The sequence below is a fragment of the Coloeus monedula genome (assembly GCF_965178545.1).
Source record: "Coloeus monedula genome assembly, chromosome: 3".
NCBI lineage: Eukaryota > Metazoa > Chordata > Aves > Passeriformes > Corvidae > Coloeus > Coloeus monedula.
This window is the reverse complement of record NC_138783.1, coordinates 38,160,040-38,173,011: the sequence shown is the minus strand read 5'-3', so window position 1 is coordinate 38,173,011 and position 12,972 is coordinate 38,160,040. Positions and strand designations below refer to the sequence as shown.

Sequence of the window (12,972 nt, the reverse complement as noted above, 5' to 3'; positions counted from 1 at the left end):
TGTGGAGATGTGATCTCATCACACACAGCCATCAGGGTAGCTGATCACAATAGACCAAAATTTGAATGAAATTTTATGGAGTATTGTACATTGCACTTTCCAGCTGCATTAGCCAGTAAACTCTGGTTGAATGCCTAGTTGGAATTTGGTGGTGGTAATAGGAAAAAAAATATTTCTGACTTCAGGCACTTTCTATTGGGGTTTGTGTATACTAAGGGAATGCCTCTGTCTTTAAGAGAAAACTGAAGTGTTTGAATGATTGCAATTATTTGAGTAGAAGCTGGTTTATACTGTGGTATTGTAAAAATGTAGTTTAGAACCTGAACTGTATCTTGCCTGCTAATTTTTTGTTTGGTTTGGGTTTTTTAAGGAATAAATGTTTTATTTCTTTTTTTTCTAATAGCTCATCAGGCTACAGGTATTTGTACAAATTGAGGACGCACTGGGCTAAATATTTATTGTAGCAGAGAGTTTATGTGCTCAAATCACACTGTGATTCTTAGAAGCTCTTTTACATGTCCTTGTGTGCAGAACACCTCTGGCTTCCTGCAAATGCATGCGAGCAAGTAAACACACAAGACCTGTTAAAGTGAAAGGCCTAAAATGCTTGTTCTGTATTTTTGTTTTAAGTATGGTGGGAAAGCAGGAAACTTCCACAGAGAGCTTTATTTCATGTGGCATTAGGGAAGTAATTTGGTTAAGTGTTTGACTTACTGCTTGGCAAAGTTGAGTTATTGTAGCTGTGTGAATTCAATTCTAAATGTAATTAGATCTTCTTTGTAGCTTTCTGAAAATGATATCTTAATGAAAACTAACAGATGTTAAATGTCTTGCAAGTGACACTTTAGATTCTTGTAAGGTAGAAATCATCAGTGTTTCCATGATGACCAGTGACTCTTTTCATATAAAATGAGATTTCTGGAAAACATGCGGTTGCAGAATTGTATCATTGAGCTTTTCCTTTTTCATAGTGGAAAAAAAAAAGCACGGTGCTTTTGGTTACAGACAAAATAATTTTAAGTTTATTCTTTCTTCCTGAATTTGTGAATTGTTTGAAACAATGGAAATCAAGTGAGTTATTTCAGTTATGTATCAGTTTAGCATTTTTTTTGTCTCTGTGCTATAAGGAATTTAATTTTTTTTTCACTGTCTAGGTATCTTTTTTGTAGCCATCAAGCCAAAGGCTTCATGCAGTGTGAGTAGATTAAGTACAGTCATAGGCTGATTTGTAAGATGGTGAATGCAATGGTAGGGAAGGAAGGGGTACCTAAGGGAAACAACATGATGAGATTTAAAACAAATTTAACTGTTATTATTTTGCAGCAAGCAGAATAACCACCAGCTCTGGATGTTTTGATTGTGGTTTGCACACAGCACAGATGGCTGTGTACATTTCCACAAAATAAATTTTTGGCAGTTGAAGCCACACTGACTTTTTCCCAAAAGAAGCCATGAGAGTCATGAGTAGCCCCAAACTCAATATTCTGATTTGCACTACAGGCAACTATTATAATGTTATGTACAAAAAAACCTAATGAACTGTCACATTGTGTACTACTGTTACTTTATAGGCATTAATTTGTATCAGTTTAATAGATACAGGACTCAACTCTGTCAGAGCTTATGGTTTTTAGAGGTGAGTTAATGTTCATTAATAAAAAAGTGAAGAGTGAAAAAAATTATTTTGAATTAAATGAAAGACAGGCATGTTCATATTCTAACATTATTTTGTATGTATGCTGCTATGATGTGCATGGTGAAGGCATAAGGCTGTTAGGCACTGAACTCAGGTGCAATAGCATTTTATCATCTAACTCCCTTACTCTCCCTAGAAAAAGTCAAACTCTTAAGATTTAGGCCCAGATCTGTCTTGCTTGCTTCCAGTTTACCAAACTCTCCCTTTCTGAAAGGAATCTGATCTAAACTGCACGTGTAAATTTCCTCTTTAGTCAGCGGTGGGATAATGATGCTTTCAAGCCCGGATTTCATCATTTGCCTTAAGTGTGCAACACTTGTGTAGGAGTGCCTTGTCTTCCTCTCTGCACTGAGAGTACATGTACAGGGATCTCAAAATTCCTGTCACCAGGTGAAGCAGAGGGACAAATTTCCCTATAGGAAAACAGCAATGTGACTATATACTCACTGCTACCACTGTTTAACATTTGGTTTTGTTTGTTTGTTTGTTTGTTTGTTTGTTTTACTAAAGGTCCATGAAGGATTCTTGGAAAGTAAGATTGCTCCCATGAATGTTAGTGCCACTGGCAGTTCCTCTGAGAAAAGGAATACTGATTTACGAATATACATGCTGTGCTTCCTACCATTTCTGGTCCTCCTGGTCTTCATTCGTGACCTTAAGAACCTGTCCTTGCTTTCATTGCTTGCCAATCTGTCCATGGCTGTTAGCCTGGTAATTATTTACCAGTATATTGTTAGAGTGAGTATAAAAAAGTTTACTATCTGTTTTTTCCAGTGTGGCAAGTTATGTTTGTTGCATGTAGCAGTTGGTTTCTGATAGATATACACTGACTGACAGTTTCTGAAAGGCAGCAGTATCTTGTATTTGAGGCATCTTAATTTTAGATAATAAAAATATGTCTTTTGATGTGTGGGAAGTGGAGCATGGGGAGGAAGGCAATGAGAGATATTGGCTGGCAAGGAGGCAGGAGAAGTTCTGAAAAAAATTTGGGTAAGAGCAATTAATCATTCTGCAGGACTTTGGCTTGTATTAAAGAGATGTTATTTTAGTGTCCCTCATGGTTATGAAGAATATCTGTGCAGTACAAAAGGAGGTTAGAAAGAGCAGTACACTAAGAAGTTTGCAGAAGATAAGATTTAAGATGTGCACTTTTCCCTTCTGTTTTAATTCATGCTCTCTCATGCACACCAGTGTGATACTTTAAATGTGAAAATACCTAGTGACAGTGATAGAACCTAGAATAAATACATCTGCAAGTTTCTGTGTGGGAAGGTGGCTATAAATGTGTATAAAGGACTAAGTTTGGGAGGAAAACCAGGGATTGTAAATAGCAACGTATACACCACTGTCGACATGTACTGAGTTTTCTTTCATATAGCATAATACATCAATCAAAATTGTAGGAAGAGCTAATGCACTGTTTTGCTTTGTTTTCTTCAGGATATAGCAGATCCTCGAAAACTGCCTTCTATGGTTGGCTGGAAGAAATACCCACTGTTTTTTGGGACTGCAGTATTTGCTTTTGAAGGAATTGGTGTGGTAAGTGCTTTTTACTGACTTTTCAGAATCACTGGCTCTATGCTGGGAATACAGGCAGTTTTACTCCTGTTGTTATTTTTTTGGTTTTGTTGAAGCACTAATCTCCTGTGTTGGTATGAAAGGGATTAATTTGTCTGGTCAAATAAGGCAAAAGTTGTGGACACAACATCCCCATCATTTGGATGCTTAGCCCCCTCCCAAATTGCAAAAATGCCTTTAGTCCCAAATAGTTAATATCAGGAAAATCCACAAATGCCAGAGGTTTATGTCCAAAAAGGAGACAGAGGAGTCCTGTAACTTTATTCGAATAAAGGGAGAGAGTCCACCGGGGCACACGCCCGCGGGGTTTTCTCTCTCAAGGTTTCGGAGGGCGCAGCCTCCTTTTATCGCAACTCCCGGCCTCATGTCGCCCTCTTCCTTTCCCCACTGGCTGAGGTACTAGGAAGGTACAGCCTTCCCGAACTGCCTACCCCATATTCCCCCGTTGAAGCTACTGTTTTACCCCAAAGTTCAGAAGCCCAGGCTTGTGCAGGCCCTTGTCTGTTTCAGGAGCCAAGCTGAGTGGGCTCTGCAACAAACCGGCTGCCCAAAGTTAGTAGAGACATTAAGACCCATTTCAAAGATGTTAGCACCCATACCTTCACCTATCAAATTGTTTGCAAAGACATTAGCTTTCCTGTCTTTAGTTAACCACTTTTGTTCCACCTGATAAATTTTAAAAAGTAGCTAAAGAGATGTCTGGGAATGGTAGGTCATAAATTGTTGGGAAATTACTGTATATGCTTTATTTGTTATATATTTACATACTTAGACAAGTGTTACGCTTAAAGTGTATGCTTAAAATTTAATAACAACCAACCAACCCCTCCTTCTGTCCCCCCTCCTCCCCTCCATCCCCAATAAAAACCCCAAACAAACCCAAACTAAAACAACTCCAAACCAGCATGCTATTAGTCTGCAATGATTCTGTCACTCATATACCACAGAAGATTTTCAAGTCTGTTTTCTTTTTTGGATTTGACAACTCTGACTTAAACCGGATTATTTTACCTTGCTGCTGTCTTATCAGTGGCAGAAGAGCTGAATAGGAAAACCTTTTACCTTATGTTACAAAAGTGTGTTTTCAAACTGTTTTCCACTGTTTCTCACATACGAACTGATGGATGCAGAGGTTTAGCTATCATTTGTCTGAGTATATCTGGACATCTTTCCTTTTCCATCCATTTGGAACTTTAATTATAGGAAATCAGTTGTTTGAGATTATTTGATGCCTGGAGGTCTTGGGGAAAAAAACCTCTCCAGGCTCAGAGAATCAAATTGGACTACACTAAGGTTGTTACTTTTAGGTTATGTAGTCTGCCTGGGACAGACTGGACTTGCTGTGTGTATCATGCACAGTAAATCTGAAGAGTGTCCCAGTTGTATCAGGTTTGCTCATGTACTGCATAGCACACAGGTATTTGTAGCCAGGGAATCCCAAGTGAGAATCCTGTAAGCCTTGGGAAAGTGGTGAAGGCTTATCATTTGGTAGCAGTAGTTTATTGAATTATAGGTAGGGAATTGGTTTATAGTAATTATTTTCTGGCACATTAGACGAATTAGCTCCTTAAATTTACATCAGTAGTAGCAGCATTGACTTCCAATGTAAGCCTTGTAAAGAACAGCCCGGAACATTTTCTTGTTTGACTCCCTGGAGAGTTCTTTAAGACCTCCAAATTTTTTTCTCTCTTTTATTCTATTCATATTTATTTTATTTTATTTTCCCTCTTTTATTCTATTCTATTTATTTTATTCTGTATTTACACTGATGTAGGGTTCATTCTATTTTTACCTTTAAAACATAAAAATACTGCTTTATATTGTTAGATATTAATGTTATATAGGTGTTGCATGTATTTCTGCATAGGCTGTCTCTGTTTTTTGCTTGGTCATAATTTACTTCCTCTTCAAAGCAAATGAAAAGTGTGGTTATGTTTTCACTTCGTTACCAGTATTTGCAAGCTAATTAAATGTTTGTGTTCACTATGGTTCAATACACTTTGTGTGTGTGTTTGCATTACACAAGACCATTAATATAACATGGCTGCCTTTACAAATTGAAATTAAAGTGCAAATCTATAGCTTAATGTCTGTTCCTTATATGCAGAATGATATTAAGATGTCCCTGCCTCTCAGGGATATTTTGAGCATGCAGTCTGTTTGCTGTGTTTGCTTATGCTGTACTTGCATGCACTAAAGAGAAGATTTGAAGAAAAAATTATTTCATATATTTGAATAATCAGAACTAAACAAAGTTGTTGAAGCATGAAATAAAAAAAAGATTAGTGAAGCAAAGCAAGACAAGACATTTCCTCTTTACGTTATTAATATTAAGTATAATTCTTGGTGAATGATTAAATTGATAACTAGTTATTACAGCTCAAGAGGTTACCATAATAAGCCTGTTGTGTAGCTGGTGTGTGGTAACTTGTTACCTCCTGTCTTACTGTTGTTCCTCTATCCATGTGGTCGAGTTGTTCTGATAAGGAAAAAAAAAAGCTCCATTTAATTAGATTGGCTCCTTAGTCTACTCTGACTGCAGGCACTTAAAATGGATTTATGTAATCTCGGACTGGTTTTTAGAGACTTGATCTTAGATTCTGTTCTGGAATGTCTTGCAAATAACACATATTACTGCAAAGCTGTCTGAACATGGCATTATAAACAGAAGCCTTAAGGTCTTAATTCTCAGAAAAGTTTGTTTTGATTGCTTAGTTTTATGCAATAAGTTGGCCTGAAACAGTTCTAAGGTCTCGTTTTTCCTTTTCCTTGAATCTGAATGTGTGTTATTCCAGTTCTCATCCTGAGAGCTCCCCAATTACTGGGTGTTACGAAAAGGGACAGTGAAATTCTGAGGTTTTGGGCAGGTACAGTCATCTTAAGCAGAACCTGACAAGAGAGGAAAACTGCCCTCAGTGTGTTTTTTTTGGTTTTATGGTTTTTTTTTTTCATCCCATTATTCCAAATTATATATTTATTTTTTCTTTTGGTTTAGCACTTGCCATCACTTAAAATATGACTATAGTTCATTAGTAACTAATAAAAATTAGTGACACTAATAAAACAGAGGACCTATTCACTAAAGGGAATGTGTTTCAGAGAGATGCAATGATTCAGCAGATTCCTGCTGGAATTTTCTTCTTGATCTTGAGAGACCATGTTTGTCTCATAGATGATGAATGTATGAACATGGGTTTTGGTTAAAATCTGTCATTAGCTTAGGACCACTTAGCTGTCATAGTCTAATAAGAAAATCAGTACTATGGAATTTGGAATATTGTTGCTTTGGCTATAGTCAATGCCAAGATAAATAGACTTTAAGAACCTCAATTTTACTGACTGGAGTCTGTAATAACTCAAAGGAGGAAAGGTGGACTATTTGTAATTGAAATACAGAATCTCAAAGAAACCAAGATAGTACCTAGAAAGTAGCACTTGGGTAATATTAAGAGCTGTTTAAACATTTCATCAGCCAGTGTTGTAAAACTATTTTGAGATATTTTTCATTAAAATAAAACAATTAATATGATGAATTAATTATATTAATGTGATGACTCGAGCTGTTCCTATCTGCCTGTGAGATTGGTCTAGACTCTTATTTGATGGTGGGTTTGAACAATTTTGTCATTTTGCTAAAGCCCAGGCAAGTTGTTGATTTGTTGCTACAACTGCTGCAGCAGGAATAAGGTTGGTGCTATTGGAGAGCTGATTAATGTTAATTCATGCTATACTCTGAGTGATACTTGTAACAGGATTGAGAAGTGCTACAGTCGGTTGCTTGTGCTATTCATTTAGTTGCTGCCTGTTAGAGTTGTCTGTAAAAAGCGGGGTTACTGCAGATTGGTCTAGGGTTGATGCTGCAAATGGTGATTGTCTTGGCAGCTGGGTGGAGATCGTTACTGGGGAAACAGGAGAAGCTGGCAGCAGGGGCACCCCTTGATACCAAGTTAGCAAACAGCAGCTGAGGGCTCAGTACTGTCAGTCTGGGGGTTGCCATTCATAGTGTTGAGAGTTTCTTTGGGATTTCAACACTTGTAAGTTTAGATTTTAAGATCATCAGGGTGACCTTGCGAAAATCATACTGCCTAGTGACATCAGTTCAATTTATGGAACAGCAGTGGCAACAGAAATGCAATACTCTTAAGTTGATGCAACAAACCATTTAAGATACTTGGTTTTGTTTAGCTTTCGAGTGAAGATTTTGATTCAGAAGGCAGAATGTTGCTTTGGAGGTAGAGAAAATGTATATTCAGCCCTCAGTGGGCCTTTTTGAATACAGGACTGTGCTGGGGCTGGGAGATTCTGCAGCTGCTGCTTTCCCTCGGTGGTTTGGTTCTCTCTGGTTGTAGGTTCCCTGTGCCAGATGATGCTTCCTGGCAAAGCATGGGGCTGATGTTCAGGCCATAGAACAGAAGAGAGTACCCATGCTACTTCTTGAATACAAGAGCTGCAGGTGGTGCAATGGAGTGAAGAATATGTAACCTTATTTTATAAGAGCCATGCTTGAGTGCCTCTTCTATGCTCCAAAGGTGTGTAGGCCTGGTTTTAAAATGAATATGACGGTTTTGTTTCTGAATTGAAAGTAACGCACTTTCTATAAGGGTGTAAACCAATGCCTTCAGCCTTGGCTCTGTCTGTAGCATTGCCACATGCAGGCAATAGCTTTGCATAATGTTGTGCTTATGTAATAGCAGGTACACTTCATGAATATTTTGCGTCAAAAGTCTGGTTGGGTTTCTTGTTCTAGATACAAAATCAAATCCAAATGTGGAAGTGATATTTTATGATAAGCTTCAGGGGGAAGAAGGGTGCAATAGAATCATGACATTTAAACAAAAAATATAATTGCCCTTCTCCATTACATATAAATATGCTAAGTTAACTACAGTTTTTACTACTGAGTATGACTTTTTTTCCCTCCTGTTGAGTGCTGCAGACAGATTAGCTTAGTGAAGAGAAAAACATTACTTTCCAGCATTAGTTTTAGGTTTGGAAAATAAGACTTCTTATATTTTGGCCTATTACTTGAAGATGTCTATTCAAATTGCTTTTGAACTTGGATATCACAGCTTTGCAGCTGAAGATATGGTGGTATTTGTATACCAGAAGACAGGCTCTGGAATCATATTAGGAGCAGCTAACCAATTCCAGAAGATTTAAAAAGAGAAAACTAAGTGGATTATAATTTTAAAATGTCATTATTTGGATTTTGAAAGTAATGCAGATGAGCTTGTTAGGCCTGTGGCTTTGAGATAAAAGCCTCTCATTGTCAAAAACCCTTTTGACAGATTAATATTGTCCTTTAAAAAAAGAAACCCAATGGCATGCTTCCCTTGTCCTTAAGACCAGACTGGATTTGTCAGAAGCAGATATTTAACAGGTAACATGACATCATCTAAATCTACCTGGGGCATCAGCTCTTTGGACCAGGGATATAAATTCTGTTGGTATTCTTTTGAGATGATGCAAAGGCTTGTATCCTCAAAATATGAAAGGTGGGAGTTCTCTGAGGATGTCTCTGTATTTGGACAAGCAAGTGTAGGTGGCTGGATTTGATGATTGTGGAGATGACCTACTACTAAACGCACATGGTAAATGTGGACTTTAGATGTCATGTCAGCAAGAAGTGTGTTGTAGCAAAATCAGGATATAATTATGAGCAAGTGTGTAGAAACAGAGAATGTTGTTAGATACAGCAGATAAAAAGACATTGTATCAGAAACTGTAAAAAATGTACATCTGCCCAATTCAGATGAAGGTTGATAAAGTAACAGAAAACTTGATATCACCTCTTTATCATGTAAAATATTCCTTACCAGTAATTTCCACTTCCTGAGAATGGAGAAATTTGCTTTCACCCTGAAGAACCATTTGTTTGTACATACTGGACTTTTATTACTTCCTATTTTAAAGGCAATTCTTAATAACACAAACAGAAGGCTCCCAAGGATAACTTTCTTTCAGGCAGTGTTCCACACACATGCTCGCAACATCCAAATGTTTCTTTTTCCTTACAAAACCTAAGATAACATGCGTTTACACAATCACAGAACAAAGGTGTTTAAGTTTACTGCTTACTTGCCTGAACCTTTTCTTAATCATTATGTGGTTGGTGACTTTGGAGAATGGGCAAAGAGCAAGAGTGACAGAGTGCCAAGCTGTCATGCTCTGCCTTGCCAGCTTGTGGTAGGTGGGTTTTGGGGTCTGAGACATGGCTTCAGTGAGGCACAGAAGCCAATTTTCCTGTTAGATGTGACCCTGTCTTAGATGGAAGACTTGTCTGCCTTAATTATACATGCAGTAGGGGCAGAGTGATACACACACTACTTAGGCTGATATTACATATAATTAAGAAGCATAGTTAATAATTTCAGGAAGGAATATTTATGTAGTTTCTTTTGCTTTTTTGGAGCCGGATTTTTTGTTCCCCTGGCCCATCATTCTGTAGGTCTTCTAAACTGCAGCTTTTTTGAACTTACTTGTTATGGTTGGATAAGATTTCCCTTCTGTTATGTTCTGAGTGGGTACTTACCTGCAGTGTATGGAATTATCTAAGTAATATATAAATGTAAGTCTTCATGATGTGACAAAGCTTTTGAATATAACTGTGAAGATGCAGAAATGTTAGTGACTTTTCCTGGAGAGAGCAGCTAGCTAGAATAAATACTTACATCCTTGGTTTTAGACTTTCATGTCTCTCATTTAATCAGCAGCATCTTAACTTTACCATCAATAATAGGCTCTGTGCAGCCTTTTCATTGATGACTGTAGCATTGCAGTGTGTGCATGTTTGTATCTATGTAACAATAAATAAAGTTTAAGTTCTAGTTTACCTCTTAAATATTTTGCCAACATATTTTTTTCTAAGTTAAATCCATTGTAAATCATAGAATAATTTACGTTTATTGAATCAAGCATGATGGAGACAACAGCTGGGAAAAAAAAGTTATTTTATTGTATGGCTGAAAATAGTAGGTATTAACAGACCTATCATTTTGTCAAAGGAATTTTAAACTCAGTAATGTTCCTGAATGTTCACTGAAGGATAGTTTTCCTAAACCTAAATTTTTTGTGAATACATGTTCTCCGAGATTTGAGAGCCCTAATAATGTACTGCTGAACACTTCTGCAGGCATCAGTAATGGCTCCCTAATAAACATTGTGGTTGAAAAATCATACTGATTTGTCAGGGGCAGCAGAAAAAAGAATCCTAAAAGAAATGGGAGAGGTGGAAAGGAAAAATGTTGGAATGGTGAAGGCACTTGGAACGAGAAGATTATAGCAGGAAGTGATATGGTGTGTGTTCTTCAACTCGGCTTTGTGTATTCTTTGACTTGGCTTGTGCTTGAGCTGTGTGAGTGCTTCACAGGAAAGGTGTTGAGTAGTGCAGCTGTCATAGTGGTGGGCTCCCAAGTCAAGCCGAAGGGTATGGAGCTGTTCTCAGAAAACTACAGTCGTTAGTATCGTCTCTTCTTTGTATTTGGATTGATTGGGGTTTTTTTCAGAATTGGATGGCTATTTTTTTCAGTGATGGCTGTGTGAAATGCAATACGTGACATGCATAACACTTTCTGTGTTGGGGTCCTGTTGTTTTTAACTGTTGATCCAGGAGTGTACATGACTGTATTTTCAAGGCTCCCTATCCCAGGACAGAGAAATTCCTGTGTTTAGAGTTATAAAATTTTGTAGGTCCTTAATCCCATTTATTTCCTGTCAAACTCATTAATCCTCAGTGGAAACCATTATAATTTATTTTTTCACTTCTGCAGTCATGAATTCGCTCAGCCCCATGTAGGACCTTGCATTATGTGTATACTTAGCTTCTAAAGGGACATGCAACAAAAGCAACATTTGTGTAGAAGAGCATTTTGGATAAAAGGCAAAAGACCTTTTGGGAAGACCTTTTACTTTAAACCATTTGCACTGAAACAGATTGAAGTTTGTAAATTTTTTGTCTCTTGCCTATGAAGAAGCAGGTAGGGATAGGTGAGAACTTAGTAATCATTGTAACTTATTTTAAGGGGACTTAAATTCAATGTGGGTTTGATCATTGGCTGGAATAAACATTTAAGTGCCATTGCAGCTTTGGGAAATTTAATTTTTTTCCTCCTGAGCCAGAAAGAGTCCAGAAATACACAATCATGTACTATATCTCTATGTGTTATTTCAGTAGATTGAAATATACCCTCTAGCAACACTTGCATTTCTAAGTAATTTTTTCTTTTATCACTTACCTGGTGTAAATTTTGAGAGTAGCGTAACTTACACAGAACATGTTAGACCATAGCACTGTATAGTCTGTAGGCTGCAGTCCAAATGAGGGGGGGCTGGAGCTCTCTGATAAATTAGAAACATAATTTTCTATTAGCATACATCTTTTGCTGGGTAAAATTACATACTAATGTAAAGGCCAGCAAAGCATATAACACTTCAGTGATTTTGACAGGACAAATATTTAAAAATATTGGTGACTGAACAAAACTGCTGCTTTATCATTTTCAGTTTACGCTGAAGAGCAATTTTTTTGATTTTGTTCACAAATAAAGTCACATAGGACATGATAATACACAAACTTGCGGAACTTCTGTTAAGTTTCAGAGCAAGCTAAAGATTAAATAAATGTAATAGTGAAGTGATAAATAAATTCTTGAACATAAGAAAAAAAAGAAAAAAGAACCTCTGGAGAAAATGCAAGGTTTGGATGGCAAGCTAAGTAAGATTTACACAATTCCTTCAAGCATTGTTAAATCAAGGCCATCAGAATAGGGCAGTAGATTGGGTGTGGGGTTTTTTTGTGTATGTGAGTAATTCTTTTTCTGGTGAAAAAAGTGGAAAGGGACTTTACTGGAATCCAAGGAGATTGGTTTTTGGAGTGATTGGAATTGCTCAGCAGATTTCAGAAGGTACTGTGTTCTGTAGTGAGAACTTGTCTTCTCGATTTATTTATTTCATATAAAACTTTGACTATAAAAATTGATGTACAGTCACCATTTCGCTTGCATTTTTCCTTGGGTAATAGTAGCTGCCCTTTTTTTTGCAGTCATGAGGGATCTGTTAAGGAAAATTGGATTGTTTATTGTACGTGTTCCTAATAGTGATGTGTTCTGTAGCTTACTGAAGAGAGTGAGCTTTAAAAATGTGTCTAAAAGTGATGGAATAGAAGCCTGTTGCTCAAAATACTGCATGAGACTTTTTCTGTGCAGTGAGAGACAAAATGGACAAGGACGGGCAAGCAAACATAACAATGTAATAATGATGTATGCTGTTATTATTATTTTACTTGATATAACTATACTTTTTCTGCAGACGGTTCTCCCGTAGGCTGTGTGGTTGTAAATCCACCTTGCAGTGAACAGATGAATTCATTGCTACCTTCTGCAGACAAGAAGGAATGGGCCAGGCCTGGGCTGCATTGGTTTGCTGAGAATTTAATATTTTGTCTTTGGAGGTTAGGTAGTAGAATTTAGGTTTACATACCTTGAATACCTTTGATACCAGCTTCCTCAGCTTTTTTGCTTTGACTGAACAGAGTTTTATTTTGCTGCTGTAGGGCATGATTACAGATGGATTTTTTTCCCTGAGTAAATTGATAAATATATTGGTTTTAATTTTCCAAAATTCTTGACTTGTCTCTAGCTTAAGCCAGTCAAAACTTCTATGTAGCTGTCTACCTGAAATACTTATTTTTAAAAGTGCAG

The 12,972-nt window shown here is 37.1% G+C and overlaps 1 protein-coding gene across 1 annotated transcript in view; it reads left to right on the top strand.

Annotated features, from left to right (window-relative positions):
- The window catches only part of SLC36A4 (solute carrier family 36 member 4), a gene marked incomplete at both ends in the record, with an annotated part of 84,898 nt that overhangs the window by 20,325 nt on the left and 51,601 nt on the right, over positions 1-12,972 (top strand). The window contains 2 exons of the mRNA XM_082278481.1: positions 2,207-2,434; positions 3,137-3,235. Of these exons, the coding sequence (XP_082134607.1) occupies positions 2,207-2,434; positions 3,137-3,235 (327 nt within the window). The remainder of the gene's footprint in view (positions 1-2,206; positions 2,435-3,136; positions 3,236-12,972) is intronic.